The sequence below is a fragment of the Anolis carolinensis genome, chromosome 2 (genome assembly GCF_035594765.1).
Source record: "Anolis carolinensis isolate JA03-04 chromosome 2, rAnoCar3.1.pri, whole genome shotgun sequence".
Classification (NCBI taxonomy): Eukaryota; Metazoa; Chordata; class Lepidosauria; order Squamata; family Dactyloidae; genus Anolis; species Anolis carolinensis.
Window position 1 is genome coordinate 133,717,012 of NC_085842.1, and position 24,002 is coordinate 133,741,013.

Genomic DNA, 24,002 nt, shown 5'->3' on the forward strand with positions numbered 1-24,002 from the left:
GTAGCCAGTCCCAGTGAGCAACTTGGCTGCAGCTCTTTGGACCAGCTGAAGTTTCCAAACACTCTTCCAAAGCAGCCCCACATAAAGTGCATTACAGTAATCCAGATGGGATGTAACTAAGGCATGTACCACCATGACCAGATCTGGCTTCTAAAGGAAGGGGCGCAGTTAGCGCACAAGTTTTAGTTGTGCAAAGGCCCTCCTGGCCACCGCTGACACCTGGGCCTCCATGTTCAGTGCTGAGTCCAGGAGGTCCCCCCCCCCCCCAGCACCACCTTATGGTTACGGCCTTCCAGAAAGTATCAGAGCCATTCAAGAACATTCCAGAAAGGCAACTCAGAAGGATACCATGGTTGATGGTATCAAAAGCAGCTGAGAGGCCCTGGAGAACCAACAGGGACACATTCCCCCTCAGTTCTCTGCAGAGGTCATCTACCAAAGCTACCAAAGCTGTCATTGTTCCATAACAAGGCCTGAATCAAGACTGAAATTGATCTAGAAAAAAGGATGATCCAGAGATATTTCTTTGATGATCTGATCCAAAACATCAGTCACTCCATCCGCTTCCTTTGTGATGCTTCTTCACATGTTAAAATGAGAGATAGGCAACAAAAATATTGAAGTGTAGAGGGATCTTTTTCCAGTCATTCAATTTTTGCTTAAACATATCATTTCATTTTTGAGTTGGTATTCTCTTCCACAGTATAGAATAATAGAATAGTAGTGCCATCTAGTCTAACCCCTTGCCATGCCTTAGATGTTCTGGCTTACAACTCCCACAATCCCCTAGTAATCAGGTTAGGCTTATGGGAGTTATATTCTAAAATTCTAAAGGGCTAAAGGTGGAAGGAGAGGGGGGCAGGAATTATAGATTTAAAATCTAAAATAAAGTGATATGCTCTAATTGGGACAACTTGTGAGAAAGTAAAACTCACATTGTGAGTGATTTTTAAATATTTCTCCTCCCACAAGACGAGAAGGGAACTCAGATACACTCCAGCTATTTATATTCTATTTATAGAATAGAACATAAATTGATAAAAGACTAAAGTGTGTGAAAGTCACAAAAAGGTAGAAATACAAATATTTGCTCACTGAAAGGTTACCTTGTCTATGCCATGGCTGGGGGTGTGGAAGCCATCATATAGGACTGTCAGTAAAATTTACCAACCCAGGACCCAAGGTTGAAATGTTCTAGAACACTTAGGAAACCCAGAGCAGATTAAAAGTGGTACGATATGAACAGACTCCTATGTCATTTTGATATTTTTCATCAAGCACACCCCAAAGCTACTTGCATGTCCTTGGCATGAGTTTAACAATTGGGGAGGTAGGGAGAAACCTGTTTCAGTCATTTTTCAGAAGTGATTTGAATATTGGACTATAATTCTGAAGATCAAGGTGGAATCCTGACTTGGCCATGGCAACCCAGTGAAAGACCTTGAGCAAGTCACTCTCTTTCAGCCTCAGAGGAAAACAAAAACAACTTCTCCACTGAACAAATGCGATAGTTTCAGCTTAGGTCACACTCCAACTGCTTATAGACACCAAGGGATGTGATTCAACTGTGTTTATCAAGGCAAATCAAGGTGTTAGCAACTGTGAAATATCATTCCCCTTAACCATCTGCTTAAGTGTTTCAATATATTCAATATATTCCAACAGTTGATCTTTCATGAACAAAAGAACAAAATTAATCACAGTACCTGTCAAGATAAGTACAACAAGATTTTTCAAAATTTTAGTTTATATTGAGTTCATATTTGGTTCCAAGTGTTGTTGCCTGTGTCAACATTATAATGTCGTGGAAATCCTTCCACAAAGCATTTCCAACTCAGGACTTCGAAGTAAATAAATAAATTCACAAGCAGGAGAAACCACAATGGTTAACCCATGCTCTCCCACTGTCCTCATTTGGGCAGCAGGGACAGGGCTAGTGAATCCCTTCTTACCCTGCTTTTACAAGTACTCCAAAAAAAGTCCCAAGTTCTTTCTCCTCAACTTTCTCTGGTTACTAAAATGGAGTTTAAAATACAAAAGTAGTGTACACTAACAGTGAGATGGGAGAAGAGAAGGAAGGGGGGGGGGGGGCGAATGCTGTGCTTCCCTGTTGGGCTACTGCAGCGGTCTCTCTACACCTCTATCATTAATAACTTGAACTTTACTCAACTTTGCCATTTGAACTTTACTCAGATGCTTGGCCAAAAGTATATCGTATGTACATCTCCCACTTTACCTGGAGATTTCAAGGGGCAGAGAATTGGGAAGCAGCTCTTGCCACTGTCTTGTGATGGGAGAGAGGAGACTGTGTCTCCTTGGTCTGCGGCTTTCCTATGTCCATGAACTGCAAGGAGTATTGCTGACTGAGACTCCACATCTGTTCTCCCCATCTCCCTGTTAAGCCATATTCAAACTGGGCAGGTAGTTGGAGAGAAGTTTCACAATTACAAAAAGGCACATGTGTTTGTTAAAAGAAAAAAATCAAGAAGAGCAGGAGGGAGAGACAGACAGATAGATAGACAGACAGGTAGAGAAAGGGAGCCTTCATCAAATGACAACCACAGACTGAGCAGAAGGACAAGAGAGAGAGCTTCGGCATTAAAGCACAGGCTGAAGGATGGGATTAATTCAGGCCCTCAAAATACAGCAACCGAGGCCCATTTATCAGCTTGTCCTTTCCTGTCAGGGAGGACAGAAACTTTTTCTGATGGCATCAGATGCATTTCATCAGTATCTTGAGGCAGAAAAGACAAAGCAGGGATGCCGAGAGAAAGCGAGGGAGACAGCCAATTGCAAAAGGACCCCCACCCCTTCTCCAGTTTCTCCAAGGCTTAGTTTTTCTCATGATGCATCCAATCCTTCTGCCCCAATCTGGTACACCACAGATACATTGAATGGCAACTCTCATCCTCCTTAGCCACTATGGTCCAACACAGCTGGAGAATATCAGGTGGAAGCATGGCTGATTTAGACAACGGAGGGCAAAAGGCTGCTCTCTTCCTCTCTTCAGGTTCTCTAGTGTCCTCCTCACCCACCCTTCCACACCCTCATACTTTTTCTTTAATTACCAAGTATCTTTCAAATTTTACTTTAGCAGACAAATTCAAAGCTGGGGTAAATGGTTGGGTGGGATAATTCACCCTTACCCCACACTTCGGTTTGAGTTTGTACTTCTCAAACAATTTAGTTGGCATTGGCATTGTGTGACTTCAAGTTGTTCTACCTTTTTCTCCTCCCAAATCACTACATCAATCAAAACACAGATATCAAGAGTTATCCCTTGGTTGGGCCTCCAACCAAAACATATGTAAACATGCATAAATTGGGGTAAAATATATTTATGATCTCATCAGATGGGGTTTTTTTCCTCTTCCTAGCATGAAAACATGCAAAAGTGAGTAGATCAATAGGTACCGCTACAGTGGGAAGGTAACAGCGCTCCATGAAGTCATGCCAGCCACATGACCTTGGAGGTGTCTATGGACAAGGCTGGCTCTTTGGCTTAGAAATGGAGATGAGCACCAACCCACAGAATCAGATGTGACTAGACTTAATGTCAGGGAAAAACCTTTACTTTTATTATACTGGAAATCTAGGAAATCAAAGGCAGTCTTTTCTCTGGTTCTACAACATAAGCTGGAAACCCCCCGGGTGCAGCTCAATCCCCCCACCAACCACTAACTGGCTGCTGGGATATGCCTGGGCTCCCTTGGGTTTCTATTCTACAGTCAAGGAAAGGAGTAAACTTCTCCCTCAGTATAATTATGCTGGCAGAGTTTCATATTCCATCAGTGTTCCTATAGCAGCTAAGCTTTTGGGAACTTGGCATCTTTATTTGTTTTCATTTAATTTATATCCCACCTTTCTCTCAATATAGCATCTAAGCATGAGTCAGTGACAGGCATAATTTGCTGTCCCTCTTCAGGGAGTAAAATGGCTTGAAACAACCAGATTCGATTCCACCTAAATATTAAGCAAGTTTTTTTGAATTCATAGACTGATCAATCATTTGCTATCTCAAAAAGCAAACAAAATCGCAAAATCTTAGGATATCATTTCAAATCTTCCTGGAATATGAAAGCATAATGTTAGATCCCTTGCAGAAGATGGAATTCACTTGCTGAGTACCAACCACACTGTGTGGTATTAGCTTGCATAATGTAACATATGGACCTATTTTTAAACCACTGAATGATAGAAAGCAGGATATGTTTCTTCCTACACAGAAACATCCGCCAGTGCTCACTTAAATAACCACGTGCCAACATTAATTTATAATCTAAGATTCTGATATATGTGTAACTGCATTAACTTATTTTTCCTTTGGATATTGAAGTATGTAATATTCTAAAAAGAAGCCCATTTTTATTCCAGAATTCCGAGTTTGCAACCCACCAAACTTTTATTCAACCCTGCAATCAATTGCAGTGATAACACTCTCTTCACACCATGCACCCATTTTTCTAAGCAAATATTTTTATGACCTTAAGCTTTTGGTATAGATGTTGGTGCGTGCTGAAGAAAGGAAGTGACAGCTTTGGTTTCACAAGTGGCAGGAGGAGGGTCATATGGACGGAAGCCATGCCTGAATCCCTTTGAGGGATTGTTATAAAAGCCAATGAAAAGCCAATGAGAAGTCAATGTCCTTACCTGGCATTAAACAAATTATCTTGGAGGGAGTGCAGCAGAGTGGTAGTAAGCACATCATTGGTGTAACCCTTCTTTTGAAGGGTGTGACAATCTTGTAATACTGAGCACCAAAATCAAATCATGAGTTTGCTCATGTATAAAATTCTATGGATTTTTCATGTAAAAAAATCCACAGATTTTTATACATAAAATCTATATGTACAAAGAGGCAACACTAAGGCTGCAGCCTCCACTGCTACAATCTGTGTATGTGCTTGCTTGCAAATGCATTGGCATCAGCCCTTCTCCATGCAATTGGGAAATCTACTAATGTCCCTCAGAATACCAAGCACAAGGCCTCCAGACACATAATGTCTGTAGGGAATTACAAAATGCCAGAAGCCAGGACCTATCTGCTTATTATCATACATTGCTAATTCTCTGAGCAATGCCTAGTTCTGTCCTCAATGGAGGATATAGACAAGCTCCTATAAGTAGTTTACACTGACATGGAACCCACTTGTGCCAACATAAGTACTGGGCAACTGGATAGCTCTCAGACAATAACTGGATACATGTGGAGCTGCTCCTGGGATCCTTTGATTGCCCTTGTACTCTTAACAGAAGAGAAGTAGCAATCACAGTCTGAACATACTTGATCTGAGATCTTGCAATATCTGGATGAATGTAAAGTTTGACTAGATGGAACTACACCCTTTTCCCCCTCACCTTCCTTCTGCAGTCCTATGACTTGGCCAACTTGTGGCCAAGGAAGGATGGCAGGCAACCAATAAGCATCCAGCTATGTTCCTACGACTGGGTGCACATCAAAGTAATCTTCTAGGATCTCCTCAGGCATTTCCAGAGATCTCAGAAGATGAAATTCTTATTGTGTGTCCAATTATAAGACTACACTTATAGATTCATTGATTGCCCACTCCCCCCCCCTTGGACAAAAAAATGGGAGTAAAGTGAGATTTCTTTGTTGGTTGGTCATTGTATGAAGGCGGCAGAGAATATTTCCTCCTGCCAAATCCAGAATGTGCAGGCATATGTTGGACTTAAGACTGCATATGTCCTCAACACGATGCTTTGCAGCACATTTTATAATGTCTGTTTCTTTGCAAACATATAAGCAGGAAAGAAGGTTCCAAAACGGGCATGTTTAGGAGAATAGCCTTTTCTCTGCCTGCATGACTATGTTGCATCTGCTAGTGTGGGTGGAACAAAGTGAAATACACACACACACTAAGTACTAAACCCCTGCCAATTGTTGGCAGAAAGTCAATTGCAATCCCACTTGAAACTTACAGTGGAACTGGCAGTCTGAAGGCACCCTGGGTCTATCCCTAATGACTATGTATCCCCTAATTCTCTACCCCTTCACTTACAAATATGTACTGTATAGTCCCTCTCCATCCCAAATGCACAAATATAAGTGTGCCACTTTCCATTTCTGACAACTCTACTAGAAAAACCTTTCTAGAAAGATCTGTGTCTAAAGAGACTGCCCAACAATTAGTATCCATAAAGAGACATCAACCAACAATCCTGGGCTATTTATCAGCAAGTGCTCTGGCAAAACAACGTCTGGCCCAAAGCCATAACAATACAATCAGCCATAAAATACATTACATTCCTGTAAAATGACTTTGCAGGCAAATTAGTCAATAAAACAGTCAGCTACACAAACAACAACATAATCATAGCAATACAACTGAGTTATATTAGACTTTTTGATTGGTGAGTGTATGTGTGTTGGAATGATGTAAAGACTGCAAAGAACCCCTGACTCCAAAGAATTTAGAGGACCAACATTGAGATTCTGAGAAGCATTGAAGTATTATAAGCTGAAGCTATAAGTATTGACCAGCATGGGTTGTTTAGGGTTCAGGAATGGAAAGATTTTACCAACAAGATTACTTGCAATTTAATTGACTTGTGATGAAAATGCAATGTAAGTAGCAAATTAACTCTTAACATAGCTGATTCAACATTCAAGGGTTGAACATTTAAATGTTACATTTGAACCCTTGGCATCTTTTCCAAACTGCTCTTGGGATGTAATGACATCATTAATGCATCTGGCAACTGACAAGAAGTTTGGCCACACAGATATGACAGAGCAGGGATCCATTGGGATGAATATTCTCAGCTGTAAATTTTCTCTCCAATTTTTTCCTCTGACAAGTAGGAAGAACTCTATAAAACCATTGATGAAATTGCCCAGATGCATTGGCTATGCAGAATAACTTTTGCAGATTGGGATCAAAGAAAGGAAATATATGTGACTTGCCTCATGTATACTGAAAACCAGTGGCAGAGCCAGAAAGATCGTGTATGCTCACCAAACTTTTCATTTTGCAGATGGGGGAAGATAATTGAGATCAGATGCAAGGAGGAAGTTTGTTGAGACCTTTATCATCATTGCCTCCATTAAGGTTTAGGGGAGTGGTTCCCAAACTTATTTGGCCTACCACCCCCTTTTCCAGAAAAAATATTGCTCAGGGTCCCCTGGAAATTATTTTTTTTAATTTTAATAGCAATTAAACAAAAAGATATATGAATTAATGTTTCTGCCTTTTTCGTAAAATATAGTAAAGAAAGGTGTAAATTAGAAACATTGAAGTTTGAAATTATGAAACTATTTTTTGAACTTAGAATAGAAAGGTAATACAGTTATTCATCACCCCCAAATGCACCTGTGGCCATCACCGCCCCCCTGAATCGCTGCAGCTTCCACCAGGGGGCGGTAACCACAGTAACCACAGCTTCATGTTCATCCTTGTTAACATGTATGTCTTACTATAATAATGGAGTTTCATTAAGCACACAAGCTACATTCCTTCTTAAATTGAACGCTGAGTTGCTGAAGATTTTTCTCACTACAGTAAGGATGCATAGCAGCAAGCTGCATGGCTCCCATACCCACTTTTCAAAATCTTTTCCCACTTTTAAAAATATTAGAATGGCTTTCCACAATGTTACACTGGGAGTATTTTGGGGGCTAGTGCTTTAGTCTCAAGACAGATCTTTCTTTTAACTGGCCATTTCACCAAGTAATTCTGCTGTATCACCCCCCACTCCCAATACATCCATTTCCAGATGGTTGGTGGGCAAGGAGCTCAATAACATGTCCATCTATTTTTGCTGTGACAGGGCATTTATAGGTACCTCTGGGGGGCTCTGGTTTCGCTCTGCAGATGAGGTCCTTGCAGCACTTTCAGCTAAACAGAAATTGTAGGACACATCTCAATTGATCCCCTTGCTCTCCAATAACCTAGAAATTTCTGTTTTTTTTTGGGGGGGGGGGTCACATATTTTTCAAGGTGGGGTTTGGTGAATGGCCTTTGGTCAAAATTCTGATCTACACAACAACATCTGTGACGGCGCGAGTGGCGCCATCTATATGTCAAACTATAAGTTTCAAGATCTGAATTGTTGTTTGTACCTGTTATATTGCTCACTCAGCAAAACTGTTTGGCTCCACCTCTTCCCCGAGTAGGACAGTGTTTCCTCTTTTCATTCCACCAGCAAGCTCTCTATCGGATGGACGTGAGAGAGAGACTTGGCACTAAAAGCCCTTCAAAAGTTACCTCTCAGCACCAATTCTGAGGTTCTTACCCTTGGGACTCACACTTCATGTTCAGGGCCAACCTGAACAACGTTGAGGAGTCTCAAGCGCCTTCAAATCAGTCCTTTGGCAACAGAGGAAGACTCTTGTCTTCAGATATAGGTCATTGGACTGAGGCTGAGTTTGCTCCGGCATTCACAGCCAGAGAAAGAGGGATCTAGAAGGCTCCACGGACTTAAACAATCAAAGACTGTAATGTATATTTTCTTTTACCCCCTTTGTGAACAATAAACCCAGTTTTTGAGTTATCTACAGTGTTTTGGTCCTTGGGAGTTCCAGTTTCCCTAAAGGAGGGCAAGAAGCAATCCCCTGGGGAAAGAGTCCATGCCTCTTTCACTAAGAGTACAGCCCCAGGCGCGACGGCACAACATCTTCCCCGCAAATAGCTGTGCTGTTGTCAGACAAACATGACATCTAAACTTACTAACTGGATGTCGGCCAGCATCAGGGTCCACATAAAGCTATGCTATTAGCCACCTTTTGTCCACTCCAATGTAAAATCTAGGCTCAGAATTGCAGAATTTGAAAGCTAATTTGGTTTAAGCAATGAAAGACAGCTGAAGACTTACACAAATCTCAGAGGAACATCTCCATTTGGCACCTGATTTAAAATCCCTGAGGATGGAAATGCCAGGGCCAAACTCCCCTCTCTCTGCAGAGCTTCATCTATGAACTAATTTTCCATTGGAAAAGGGCAAAGATTTCTTTTCCCAAAGATTGGAACCTGATACTGCAAAAACGATAAGCTCTTAAATTTAATTTATCTTTCTGAAAAGTAAATTATAATAGATAATGAAACAATACAGTTCAAAGTACAGCTATTACTAGAGGCCAACATGAGTTTATTAAATACAAATCATACCAGCCTAAATGAGTTTCCTTCACTGATGGAATAAACTCATGTGGTAGATAACAGGATTGTAATGAATCGCATGATGTGAGCATCATATATCTTGACAGCTTTGACTCTTCCAAGCCCTGCTATCTTTCTTTTGCTGTGGAAAGAGGAATAGTTTGCAGCTCTATTTCTGATAATATCACCTTGCTGTCAGCTTGCTGTAATACCCTTTCCATTTAGTGTTTTCATTCACATGACTTTTCTTGCCATATCCAAAAACAAGACAAAATACACTCTTTGTTCATTGTTCTTTTGCTGCTGCTTACTTTGCTCTTTCATTTTTCTTAACCTCTCAAGCTATCACTCTCTGTCAGTCTCTCCATCCAGCTTACCTGACTGTACTTTACCTGCAATCGCTGATCGATCAGCCAGTTCTTCTATATTCGCAACTATCAACACTAACTGTCCATTTCTAACTGGACAATCAACTTTTTAATATGAAATATTATCAGTCCTGCATGCAGCACTTATTTTATTTTATTTATACCTTGCCTTTTTCCTTGAAAGGACTCAAGGCAGCTAACAACCACACACTTTGATCAATTTAAAACAAAGTGAATACCAGCATTAAAAACAATTAAATATTACCATAAAACCATCAAACAAGATCACAACACTGACCACTCACTTGTAATGTTTTTGAGAAATACGCCCGTCTTCTCCCAATCATTGTTTTTAATTTAAAAACCGAAACTGGAGATTATTATATCTCCAGTCATAACCATACATTATGATGATTAGTGCCTAGATATCTGGAACATCACAAATCCTCTATAATGATAAAGTATGAATGCTGTTGCTTACATATAAAAGTAGCATCTGTGTCCACAATGCACAAATGAACAGGATGGAAAAACCCTTGCAGTTTGCAGAAGTACACAACTTCATGGTGGGGGAGATCCTAAATGTACTATTGGCCAATGGGAAGAACAATTTGTTATCTTTTGGTAAGGGAAGATAGCTCTCCACCCTTGCTCACATGGGGATAGCGTTGCCCTCTCGGGAAGCCTACTACAACATCGCTTGATGGCCGCTGTGGGGTTCCTTTCCATGAAGATGGCTCTAAGCATCCTAGGATGCTTATTTTGAGCCATGTGATGAGGTGGAGAACTATGGAGGTTCCAATGCTGTATGGAGGTGTTGTAGAGAAATAGTTGGAAGAGAGAATGGCATAGGAGTATATTGAGGAGAAAGGTATGGATGGTTGACTAGAACAGTGAATTGAACCCCTCCCCCCTCCCATACACCCATACTCAACATTTTATTTATGAATGTTGGCATTTGCTCATACCTAAAAAAGCAGACGGTGAGACTGTCCCATTGCTCCTGGCTACCATAACACTGATCCCTGTCTCCACAAAGGGTACAGAGAAGTCTACAATTTGGGAGCGCTCCTCATTGATGGTAAGGGATCCAATGGCCATGTCTGCTCGCTTGTAGTACACCTTGAGGATTGAGAAACAGAAAGTGAAAGTGACAACATCTCCTTACACACACACAGAACTAGCTCCACATGATAAAGCAAAGGATTTCATACACCTGGATTCCTTTCCTTGTATTTTTTTTATGAAAAAAGAAACTGAGACCAGGTGTGCAATGCTAGCAGCTGCACTTTCTCCAGGGTTGCACAGCTGAAGCAGTGAGGGAAGGCAGACAACATCTGCCAGCTTTGAGCCTACTATTTCTCCAGTGCTTGCCTTCCTATGTGGTTGCTGCAACTCTGGCCTTTTGCCTCCTGCTTTTCATTACCTACACTGACACAACACTCCAATTAGATTCCAGTCATTGGCTATAGAGCTATTTCCACTTACCTGGTGAGTAACCAATTGTCTTGAATTATCTGGACTTCATTCTGCATAAGTATGCATCTACACATTAAAGGGGCCTATTCACTTGAAAACAACAATTCTTAGATCTCATTCACACTGGACAATTATGGTATTTTGATTCTACTTTATTTGCTATGTCTCCACCCTATAGGATCATAGAATCATAGAACTGGAAGAGACCACGCAGGCCATCCAGCCCAACCCCCTGCCAAAAAGCCTGCATCTTGGATATATAATTTTGTGAAGAATTATAATTCTCTGCCACAAATCTCTAAAGCATCACCAAACTATAAAATCCAGGTTTCTATAGAATGGAGTCATGGTAGCTAAACTGTTTGCTCCTAGGTTCTGGAACTTCCTTTCTAGGTAGTTAAGGATGGCTCTTCCTGACTGTCCTTTCATTGGCAAACAAAGTCTTTTTAATTCCAACAACTATTTGAGAACTAAAGGTTTTAAAGTAAATGCTTTTGAAAGTGTGCAGTACTATATTTACTGTACTGGTTTGTTAAAAAAGAATTGCTTTCTAACATTTTAATTAAATATTTTAAATTGTTTTACTGTAGTTGTAGTAGTGGCAGTACTAGTAAAATAAAGCCTTAAATAGCTATAACTATAAAGAGTACAAGGCAGCTCAGTCTCAGCTAGAATGTAAACTCTTTTCTTGGCTTTTATTGTCTCAAGTAGTACCTCTTTTATCTCTTCCAGTGAGAAAAGACAATCCCACCTTTTGAACTGAAGTCTAAATGGTGCCTCTCTATGGCTTTTTGTTGTGAGCATTCAAAACATGAGGGGGTTTGATCACCGCAAGGTCATTCAGTGGTTTTCCATGACTGAGCAGGAATTGAACCCTGGTCTCCAGAGATGTAGCCCAACACTAAAACCACTGCACCCTGGATAGGGCCGAAGTCTTGTTGCATCATTCAGATACCAATGCCTGCCTCAATCTATTTTAAGTTGCATTTTACCTGTGTGTATTTGTTCTATGTACTTTGATTAATCTGCTGTTTTAACTCTGTTGTACCCTGCCTCGAGCTACAAGGACAGGAGGATAATAAATCATCATCATCATCATCATCATCATCATCATCATCATCATCATCATCGTCTTGCTGCCCCACTCAACTCCTCCCCACTGGAGCTCCTTAGGGCAAGTTGCTTAATCTATGCATGGCAGGTCCATGCTTCCCATATCCCTGCTGCCCAACACCCTCTCATCCCTCTCCTACATCACGCATGAGATTTTTTTTTTCCTGCATTCTCTATTAGGAATCATCCTTCAACTTCCAGTAGGCTTCTATTCCAAATAATATCCCTTAGCCAAAAAAATCGTATTACTGTAATATTTTGAGGAATAGGGAGAAGCTTGGTAGCATCAAATGACCAGTTTAAATTTCCAAAGCAAACAGAAATTGCTTTTAGAATGTGACCACCACAGCTAAGGGGAAAATGTTCCCTTATATATGGTATAGATCCCAGATCTTTCCTGACTTTTCAGAATACTTACCACTTTCTCTCTTGTGGAAATATTTAATAGCCAAAATCCTGGAGCAAAAATAATTCTTATTTGTGCTAGTGGAGGAGATGCATCCCATTAAAAGCAGGGCTAATAATACTCCTTGTTTGATTTCTGCAAGGCTTCGTCTATTTTTTTCCTCTTAGCGATGTTTAGCTGTATTTGTCAACACACAACACAATCAGGATGCTTAGTGCTGCTCTGCTGACTCACAGTGAGTTAACCTGCATCAGAGACTGCCAGTTCTGATGGATTTATGACTTCTTCTGGGGCTGTGACAAAGTGGTTGGGGCACAATAAAGCTGAATTTCGAATAATGTCTGAATATTTTCTTTTCCATTTCTAACAGTTGAACTGTTAGAAATGGAAAATAAAACTGTTTCCTTCAGCTACATCTGTTTACATCTAGTGCAGTGGTTCTCAACCTGTGGGTCCCCAGTTGTTTTGGCCTACAACTCCCAGAAATCCCAGCCCGTTTACTAGCTGTTAGGATTTCTGGGAGTTGAAGGCCAAAACATCTGGAGACCCACAGTTTGAGAACCACTGATCTAGTGAAAGGCACAAGCTCTAATCAGTGCAATGGGGCTTACTACAAAGTTCAAGCTACCCAATTTGGTACCCATCAAGGATTACATTGCACAGTTATAGCACTACAATTGCATTTTAACTGCCATGACAACATCTTATAGAATCCTATAAAGGAAGGAAGGGCATTTAGAAATCTCAGCCAAAGAGCTCTCATAAATCATTTGACTACAATTCCCAGAATTTTGTATGAAGTTTTCATGGCACAAAGTGGAATTTTGCACCATGTTATAATTGTGTGGTGCAAAAAGGCCTCAGTTCTAAATTCTAGAGGCTGTCACTTTCTCCAAATGTATCAGAGGCCCTTATGTTAACATGTGTACGCTGTTCTATGACTGGTGCCCTAAAAGTAAAAAAAAGAAACTATAATAGACAGCAGCACAAAACTCTTCAAGTGTGAACCTATTTGCAGCTTGTCAAGTTCAGTGTGAGAAAAACAGCCTGATCCTACTGCATTTTATCACCCATAGCCTAAGCATCTTGCAAACCATGAGTGATAATAGAAGCTTTAGGAGATTCATAAAGTGAATGGGAAAAGAGCTTCTCCTTTGTTTATTACAGCACTAGAGCACCTATCCAGTGAGAGGCCTGAACCAAATGCTTTAGTCCAGTGGTTCTCAACCAGTGGGCCATAGCCAGCAGTGGGCTGCGAGGACAAAAACCTCCTTCCTCTTTATTTATTTATTTTATTTCCACTCCTTTCTGCAGAGCTGACCATTGCATTGGATAGATCACATCAGCTCTAGATTATTAAATATGTTTTTCTGTGGGTGAGCAGATAGCAACTGTTGGATGGCATATGTTCTGTATCAGAAACTAGACCTGATGTGGTCTATCCAATGCAATTTTCTGAATCAGCACTTCAAATAACCAAACCGAATCTAAAGTTGACCAAAAACTAATTCGTAACCCTTTTGGTACTAAGTTGGAGAGTGATCCCTGTTCAAAGTGGGTCCCGGTCAAAGTGTTCCCTGGTTAAGTGGACTCTGGTTTAAAAAAAGGTTGGGAAGCACTGCTTTAGTTGAACCAATAACTATCCAGCCCGGGTCCAACATATGTACAGTGGTTAATTTATCTATTCCTCAACCTATGGGAATTAAAGGGAATATTCTAAGAGACTTTAATTTTTAGAGTCTTTATCCCCTTACCTCTCCAATCATGCCATTCCAGAAACCATCCACAATTTTCCCATGTTTCCCATTTGTCACCAGGTAGAGATCATAGGAAAATTTGACCGTCTTGGCCAGCTTCTTTAAGATATCAATGCAAAAGCCTTTGCAGCAAAGCTTGGTATAGGGGTCCATAGGTCCATCTCCACTGAAAGAAGAATGTTAAAAGAAACTTATAGATCATGCCGATTTAGTCCTTTCTCTCTTTGTTATAATTATACAAAATCTGAAACTTTTATGAAACTTTTAACTGTTATGAATAAATAAACAAATCTCTCACTCAACACTTCAGTATCAAAACTTTCTGAACCAAATTCGTTGGGTCTTTGCTTATCTATTCAAAGCAACATTTTAGCTATTGACTCCACTGCTCTGCTTCAGAGGAGCTGTAATTCAAAAGCCAGATGGACTTGGCAGCCTCAGGTGCCCACCACAGTCTGAAGTGCTGCTGCCTTCATAAAAACACATTAACAGAGAATCAGAAAGAGATTAGCATGACACTGAATAATGGAGCATGTCCCAATAAGAGGATACGGTATTTTCTTGTAAAACAAGCTGTATGACTGAGTTAGTGGCAATAAAAGCTGATGTTCCCACCTTTGTTACCTCATGAGTACCTCTTTGTATCTGATGGCCATTACAGAAGACAGTTAAATACACATAAATGTTCATGCTTACTCCAGCTGTCAACATGTGCTTTTCCCTCTAATTTCACCCTAAGCCATTGTGAAGCTCTGGAGCAGGCCGTTTGTGTGGAGTGGGGATAAGGGAATGGAAAGGGAGGAGGATGAGAATAAATGATGGAAAACAAGCTCCACAAGCTTCTAGTTGCTGGCAGAACTGATACAGATGGTAGAATTGAGGTAATGTCTCCTAAATCACAAGGAACTGATCAAAGAGAGGGTGTAACCACCACCATAAAGAGAATGCCTTTGTCTTGCATTAACAGTACTTAGGACTCATTGCCAAACTTCTAGAGAGGAAGCATTCTCCGCTTACCACCAGGAGAGATGCTAATAACTCTGTTCAGAAAGGCAAGCTGCAGGGTAGCATCTCTTTCAACAAGTCAGCAGGCAGAAGAGATCATTCCTCCAAGGAACAGTGGAAACATTAGCACTCCCTTCTGGTACAGGAAAAGCACTGTGTGCTGTTCTGTAGGAGAACCCCCATGTTCCAACTTACAATGAGACTTGCTTAAAAATTTGCATGGTTTGCCATTCCATCTGAAGTCTCAACTTTTTCTGAGACATTCCCTGATTCATGCACTACTATGCTTATTTCCCAGAATCTTGTTCCTGTCTCCCCTCTGTTCAAAAGTCTTGTGGAGGATGGAGATGAGAATTTGCCTAATCCTGCAGTTAGACAGAATTGGATGATGGCTTCAGGCAACAGGTGGTTAGGGTTGCCTGGCTGCATGTAGGACAGGGCCCCAGTATTTCTAATAACACTTTTAAAGAAAGATAAAGAAGATTTATGCCAAGTAAAATTAAATGGTATCTCCATTCCTACCCCACCCCCTGCAATCCACATTTCAACTACTGAATCTCCTCCATAAACACAGCCATATACTGGCTGCTGAAGAGTAGGATAGTGATGGCAGAGAATCATCCTGCTATGTCCCTATAGCTGGACATAGAGGCCTGCCACCACTCTTCAGTGCTGTGCATCCAGTTATGAGACATTTTCCTGCCGGCCCTCCCTTGGTAGCCTGCTCCAGTCAGGCATGGTGTATAACACTGAGAAAGGCATTTCAGAATTTCTGTTCCTGTAACAAATGAATGCCTTCTGCCATTTTTCAACCTGAACTGTCTTTAGAGGAAGAAAATAACTGTTCCTTCACCCAGGTTGACACAACCTTGATCTGAGAACTGCAGAACTGCAACAAATAGTTGATTAATAGCAATAGGCAAACTTTTCAGGTTGAGTCCCAACAGGGTTTGTGCTGGCCAGCCTAATTGCCATCCCCACCTTCCCAGTTAGCTGGTTCCGAGGAGTAGTTATAGCTTTGAAATTTGCAGGTTGGGTTGCCACACATAGAATGTCCTGGAAGTATAATGGATGATCATGCTCACCAGCCAGCCTGCTGGGAAACACTCCAATTCTAAGGCATAGAACTAGAAAGGATGACACTGCTCCAGGGACTTCGCCTAGTGTCAGGAATTTCAACTGCATCTGAAAGCTTTTTTTTTTTTTTTCGTGTCAGGAGCAACCGGAGTTGCTTCTGGAGTGAGAGAATTGGCCGTCTGCAAGGACGTTGCCCAGGGGACGCCCGGATTTTTTTTTGATGTTTTTACCATCCTTGTGGGAGGCTTCTCTCATGTCCCCGCATGGAGCTGGAGCTGATAGAGGGAGCTCATCCACACTCTCCCCAGGTGGGATTCGAACCTAGCAGCTTTCAGGTCAGCAACCCAACCTTCAAGTCACTTAGTCCACTACACCATCTGGGGGCTCCATCTGAAAGCTAGAAGTATTACACTGAGAGGTTCAGCCCTTGAACAAAGCCCAGCTCTAGCTAGAATCACTCACAGTTGTCAGTGTTGGAATAGTCTTCTACTTCCTATCCCCAGAAAGATGCCTTTTCTTCCCTAGGAGTTGCCACCATTTTCTTTAGGTAGGGCTGCTCTACCTTTGGCAGATTCAAGACAAAGAGAAAATCAGGGCCCTTCTACACAGGTCCTAAAATCCAAGAGAAACCAGGACAAAAGGGGGGGTGACTAGATGATGCTTGCTGAAAATGCGAGCTGAATCACATCATCAGCTGAAAAACACAGGTTAAAAAGGTGTGCTTAAAATCTGAGATCAGCCAAAAAATGTACATATTTGCATCACTGTATATCCCTATATTCAAGAAAAACACAGGACTTCATTGTGATATGCTGGTGTGGACTGCTCCATTGCATGTGCGCATTTTAAAATTCTGAAACAGCTGATGAGGGCTGTAAACAGATGGAGTTACGGACACAAGGTTGCTAAATGGAAGCACAAATGGAAAGCAATTCCTATGAGAACTCTCTGCAACCATTCCTTTATTCTCATATTTATGATATTAAACAGAGCTTGAATTTACACACTGGACACTAGCATGGCAGGCAAGTGACCCTAAAGGGAAATGGGGTTCAAGAGGACAAACGCAAAAGCAGCAGGAAAGTGAGGAGAGATAATGACAAGAAATCTGCTTGTGTGCACATTCATATAGCCGTATCAGTGCTTATGAAGTCCAGCTTATCTCGAAGTGTCAATAAAAAAAATTAGAAGAAAACTTCTAGTGGATATCCCATGTCCATTTTTCAGATTTCTAAAATCTGCTACAAACAAACCCTTCAGGATGCTGGGAGACAATTCGCCAGGACTGATAGCTCCATGTTTACACTTGCTTTCAGGTACTGCAAATGTTTTGCCCCATTTCTTTGTCCTGAATTATGAGACTGTCTGGAAAGGCCCTCAATGAATGAGCAATTTCTCCTGCATGCAGAAGCAGTGATAGGAAAAACTGCACAACTGAATGTCCTCCTGTCTTACAGACATTCAGTCTGTGAAGAGGGATGGGGGATTACCGATGATATGATCACAATGCTGTAGTTAGCAAAGCGTCACTGGTTTGTTAAAGCTAACTACATTTGTCTTTTTCCTTGCTAAATCAGAAGTGAAAAAACTGAAATCTTAGTTGACTGGTAACTTTTCCACTAGTAAAGGTAATTCCCACATCTGGTATCTAAGAAGGGAACAAATTGCATTTCAGACTAACAGCAAAGATTTTTACAGCCATGATTCAGCATTGTTTGTATAAATATTATGTGAATATTTAAAATATGTCAATTTAGATTCATTTTTCCCCTTCCAGCTCCTGATGTTCTTCTAGAAGGAATCTTGGTTCCCTGCGATGGAACCTGATGGAGATTCATATTCTTTTCCTGGCTCAAAACAGATTCAAGGAAGTATACTGAATCACACACTGAGTGAAATGTGATGTTAGGAAAGATGACTCACTACAGCAGCATCCCTCAAACTGGTCTCCTCCAGCTGTATTGAACTACACTGTCCATCATTTTTAACCAGCACTGGCCATATCAGATGGGGTGATGGGACTTATAATCCAATATATGCTGATCCTGGATTTTCACACCCATCGTTTGACTTAGGATATTATAGCAAGATGCCCCACATCCGCAAAATGAACATCACTGCTCCTTCTCCCCACGTCTTCCCATTCAACATGTGTCAGACTGGAGGTGGCATGACAAGTATGATCTGCTTAATTTACACAATCTCTGACAGAAAAGGTACATTTCTTCATTCCAAATATTCTCACAAAATCAAAGGATTTTATCTATTGTTAGGAGGCATTTTCCTACCACTGTTAGATTTATCAAATTTGCAGTTCAACAGTGTCTAGAGGACTACTACAGTATAGCAGAAACTTTAATTTGCTTAAGCCCTATTTCTAGGCTTCGTCATCATACAATCCTGGCATTATTTGAACCAGCTGGCTTGCAACTAGATCTGTCTATTCACACTACACGATTATAGCATTATTATCTCACTTTAACTTAGATGCTTTGATCCATGTAATCCTGAGATTTGCAGTATGGGCAAGAGCTTAAAACTATTAGGCAGACAGCTCCTCTAGCACCTCTGAACAAAGTTCAAAGTCCATAGTTCCGTAGGATGAAGTCACGGTGAAATAATAGCACTATAATTAAAGAATAATAGCACTATAATTATGAAGCATGTATGGGACTTGTGAAGTGTGGATCTCCATCTCTCATCTTGTTAGATCATAGAGTCATGCCTAGATTGTGCCTATCTGCATTGTTTGCCCTTTCTGTGATGAAAAAGAAGGTATATGGAAATATTAGCTAAAATAGCCTGTAAACATACAATATTGCTTAGAAATAGAAGAACATGAGCTGTCTTGGAAACCAAGACAGCATGGTATAGTGATTTGAACATTGGATTATGACTCTGGAGACCAGCGTTCAAATCCCTTCTTGGCCATAGAAATCCACTGTGTGACATGAGGCAAGTGAGACTCTCTCAGCTTCAGAGAAAGGCAAAGGAATCCCACCCTAACAAACCTTACCAAGAAAACCAAGGGTTCCCTTACAGTTGCCATCGTCAAAATGACTTGAAGGCACACAACAATAATAACACAGAAGTTTGCTGAAAAGTCAAGTTAGGGGAAAATTGTATTTCTTTACAGTTCAAGTAATCCAATTCTAAAAGTGAAGACAGCTTTATCCCTCCTCTAAGTTTGCTCCAGAAATTCCTACAATTACCCCATCTCTCAATTATTTCCATTTCCTCCTTTACCTCTCAGTGTGGTTGGGCTGCTTCCGGCAAGGAACAGTATTACGGACGCAGACTCCTGTGGAAGGATCTGTGTTCTCCACAATCACAAAAGGTCTTTCCTCCAGAGTGGCAACTGTGAGGTGACGATTGTCTGCCATGGGCTGCAGAAAGGATCCATAGCGTGGCCACACAGGGTATTTCATCTGGATGATCCCCTTCTCCCATTTCCCCACCTGTGCAAGAAATATAAGAAGATCATATGAGAGGAGTGCCCTAACTCAACAAGTCCCCTGCCTATCTCACCCAGGCTGTGCAATGCCATTTTGAATTGTACACAATCAATCAGGACATATGTATGTATTGCCTTATAATTCAAAGACAAAACAGTACCATGTAATGGCTCTGGAAAACAAAAGGAAGCAGTCAAAATTGTGGAGCATCAGAACTGAAAGCTAAAGGCAACCTTTGCCCTTTGTAAACAAAACTACAGTCTCCAGACAGTTATAATCTAGAACAATTCACCAGACAATCTGATGATAATGGCAGGCCAACAGGCAAAGGGAGGCAGTTAACATTCAGCTTGTTTTGTCTAAACAGAGAAGACAAATGTTTTATTTCTGCCCCACGCCAATTAAATGGAGGCATTTTTGGACACCCACTCCAGCTGCAAGGAACTATACGAGATAACATTTATTATTTTAGAAATAGATTTTGTAATATTCACTTTAAATGTGCTGCACTTTAAAAAGTCCTAGTGGAAACTGGCTGAATAGGATAATTATTTATAGAGACTGCATATAAACTGGATCATAACCTGCAGGCAGAAGGCATTTGGATTTAAAATAGAGAAAGTGTGGAGCGGTTTCCTTTTGCTTAATAGCGTATGCCCAGCTTCAGAAAGTAGCCTGGCTTACTGCTCACCCCAGGTCTCCTGCTCCCCATCTGCCATCTCATTTGTAACCCTGTTACTTCGGCATTGCAGCCAACAGCTGAGTAATGTTCTCACCAGAAAGCTTGAGGGCTAGTATTTGAATTGCTTCCCTGGGGAAGCCAAACCCTACTCCTTGTCATATGCAAGAGGAAAAAATATTCCCATGATATGGATTAAATGAACATTCCATACAATTATGCATTGAACAGAAATTTTAGATTGTTTCAGCTACTCCAATTGCACGTGCCTAATGAGTCAACACTTTTATTCTACAAAATGTACACAATTATTCTAAGTTGCTCCTTTTTTTAAAAAAAAAAAAAACACATGCCCTTGTTTTCTTTCTATTTGGGTATAAATTTAATGTACTATGGCAACAGACATATGCAATAAATTGATCAAACTGGTATCCTGGTAGAACAAGGACCACTTAATGTGAGAGAAGTTGCCAAAACATGAGTTTTCCTGTTCAAAAATATAATGTGGAGGCTCACAAAGTTGACCTAAAATCTAAGATGACCATTACATTTCACGCCCACTGCCCACAAACATGCACCTTGAATTTCAATCCTAGCGAGAGGAAAAGTATGAAACTCAATTAGACAAGATAGCCAAAATCTTATTTGATGTTGGCAGAATGTAAAGCTCCACCTGCATGCTTATACTAGTAATATGGATCAGCATTTTAACAGAGAAAAGGAATTAAAATGCTGCAATTAAAAAAAAATCATGAGTGGATGGGTAAAGCATGTAGAACTGAAAATTTACAAACTAGTTAAAACCTGGAATTACTGACTGATCAGAAACTACACAGATGGATCATGGGGATGAACGGGCAGAAATGGGTAATGGGTGAGGTGGTTGCATTGTCCTAGCGGCTTCCCATTCCAGTGCTAGATCCAGAGCCTTGCCACTAAGGGCCCTTCCACACAGCCCTATATCCCAGAATATCAAGGCAGAAAATTCCACAATATCTGCTTTGAACTGGGTTATCTGAATCCACACTGCCATATATTCCAGTTCAAAGCAGATAATGTGGGATTTTATTCAGCTGTGTGGAAGGGGCCTCAGAAGCCCTTTCTTTTGCCACAAGCCACTTTGACCTGTGACAGTGCAGTGCCTCAAAGACTGCTAAAGATGAGCTGAACATGCAGTTAAAGTCACATACATGATCCAGAACACAAGTGATTTATTTTTGTAGAAATTCCTAGAGATAACCCTTTTAATAAGATCTGTGAATCATCTAATCCACAAAAGTCAAAACTGCAAATGTGGAGGGATTGTACTATCAAATATTTAGAAAACACAACAAATAAAAGCATGATCTCATTCACCAGTGTTAAGTCATTTTTAAATTCTACTAATTCCTTTTTTTTTTGGGGGGGGGGGGGGACAGCAAAGTTTATTTCTAACTCGCAAGCCGAGTTGATTGCGCAGGCAATAGAACAATCAAAGACATAAAATTGGATGCATAGTTTTTCATAAATCATGATAAAAAATGTGTCGATAATGACCAGAGGTCATACAAAACTTCCTCTTTTCTTTTTTCTCTTCTTTCCTTTTTTTAAATTTTCTGCTTTTTTATTTAAGTTTTTTCCCCTTTCCTTTTTATTTTAATTTTACTTTTGTATGAAAAAACTACAATAAAGATTAATCTTTAAAAAAAATCACGATGAAGAAAATTGATATCTGCAGAGTTGGATACTGGAATTATCTCAAAGGTTTTTTGTTTTATTTTGGGCAGCCTTTAGAGTGAGGAGCTTCTAAATAGCTTTAGAGTGGATGTCAATAAAGGCCATACACTCTAAAGTCATAATGTCCACAATGCCAACCAACCATCCATTCAAATTCTTCTTAGGATGGCTTGTCTTCCAAGTCTTTTACCGTGTTTCCCCGAAAATAAGACAGTGTCTTATTTATTTTTTTACTCCCAAAGATGTGCTAGGTCTTATTTTCAGGGGATGTCTTATTTTTCCATGAAGAACAATCCTGTTGGGTTATCTAAGCAATCATGCATGCATTTTCAATGTGGGATGGTTTATGTAGTTAGTTATGTCTGTTGCTTAGTAACCTGACAAGCTGCATTCCAGAGTTGATGACACCATTTAGGGGGGTTTGCATATGAAATGGGAAATGGGTGTATCCTTTCTGGGGACACACAGGAAGTGATGTACAGATGCCTCTTCCTGTCTCTTCCTCTTCGCTCCTGACCATGCCATGCCGATGTTCCTGTCTGTTAAGAGATATGTAGTTTCCTGAACTGTTTTTCTTTGGAACTAAGATGTTTTTGCCTGTATGACCATCATCATACAAGATTGTGAGTAAACATATTTTTGCTATTTTATTTGATGTCTCTGATGCTTATTTTATGCACATGACCTTTTAAAGAGAAAGGGAGGCTGGATATTTTGTCTTGTTTAATTTCTTTTTACCTCTGCTCACATAAACCCCTAGTCTTCTGCGTTTTTACTGCTCTGCATGAATGTTTAACCATATTGGAATCATAATCTTAACAGGTTATGAAAATATATTCCTATTAAAGTCACATTTATTGTTGAACAAAAAAAATGAACATTTATTCTATACTGTACAGTAGTTGTCATCACAAACCAACATAACCAAACCAGAGAAACTGACTTCTGTCAAGAATTTCTTGTTACTACCATTATTTCCATATACAACTGGTATGTACATTTACCAATACTGCATGCTATGGTGTTTTGTTTGGTGGGCGCCGGGCATGCTTCCAAACAAAAACTTTGCTAGGTCTTACTTTCGGGGGAGGCCTTATATTTAGCAATTGAGCAAAACCTCTACTAGGTCTTATTTTTTGGGGATGTCTTATTTTAGGGGAAACAGGGTAGAAATATTTTTATTTATTTTCAGTATATTGTTCTATTTACAAAAAAATAGGAATGGAAAAGAAGATAGGTAACTTGTAGAGGCAAATCCACCTTGTGTTCTCAATAATGCTGGAAGACTCCTTCTATCAATTGTTGTTCAATTGATGCGGTTGAGTCCTTTGTTGGTTCAATGTACTTTATTCAATTTAAGAAGTCAATCATTGTTTTTAGATTTTCAAGTAGACCGTTAATGGTTTCCACTCTTTTTAAAAAGTATTTGCACCCTGATTCTGTAGCCATCTGGGCAGCTTGTCCATTTCGGAGAGTTCCATGAGCTTTGTTTTCCATTCTTCCACTGTTGGCCTTGTCTCCAATGTTTAGTAAATAATATCCTTACTGCTGATACCATGTATTGAAAAATTCTTTCATATTTTTTTGAAATTCATTTATGGATGAAGCCTAATAGTCTATAAAACATCTACAGATGTTTGACATAAGCTCCAGTTCCATTGGCCTCTAGAGTCTCCACATGACCAATTGTTTAGTCTCTCTAGCTCTTTGAAAAGCAAACAATCTCAAGGCCTTCCCCCTCTTCTCAGGTATTTCATATAAACTTATTTATTGTTAGTATTTATTTCCTTTTTAGGTGGTGGGGGGTGGAAGGTCTCTCTTCAGTTTCATT

At 40.3% G+C, this 24,002-nt stretch overlaps 1 protein-coding gene across 3 annotated transcripts in view; it reads right to left on the reverse strand.

Annotated features, from left to right (window-relative positions):
• grin2c (glutamate ionotropic receptor NMDA type subunit 2C) overlaps positions 1 to 24,002 on the reverse strand; it is a 99,247-nt gene that overhangs the window by 16,209 nt on the left and 59,036 nt on the right. For all 3 annotated transcript variants that reach the window (XM_062970593.1, XM_062970591.1, XM_062970592.1), the window contains 3 exons: positions 19,568 to 19,779; positions 14,237 to 14,405; positions 10,453 to 10,606 (listed from right to left, as the gene is read on the reverse strand). In XM_062970593.1, the coding sequence (XP_062826663.1) occupies positions 10,453 to 10,606; positions 14,237 to 14,405; positions 19,568 to 19,779 (535 nt within the window). The remainder of the gene's footprint in view (positions 1 to 10,452; positions 10,607 to 14,236; positions 14,406 to 19,567; positions 19,780 to 24,002) is intronic.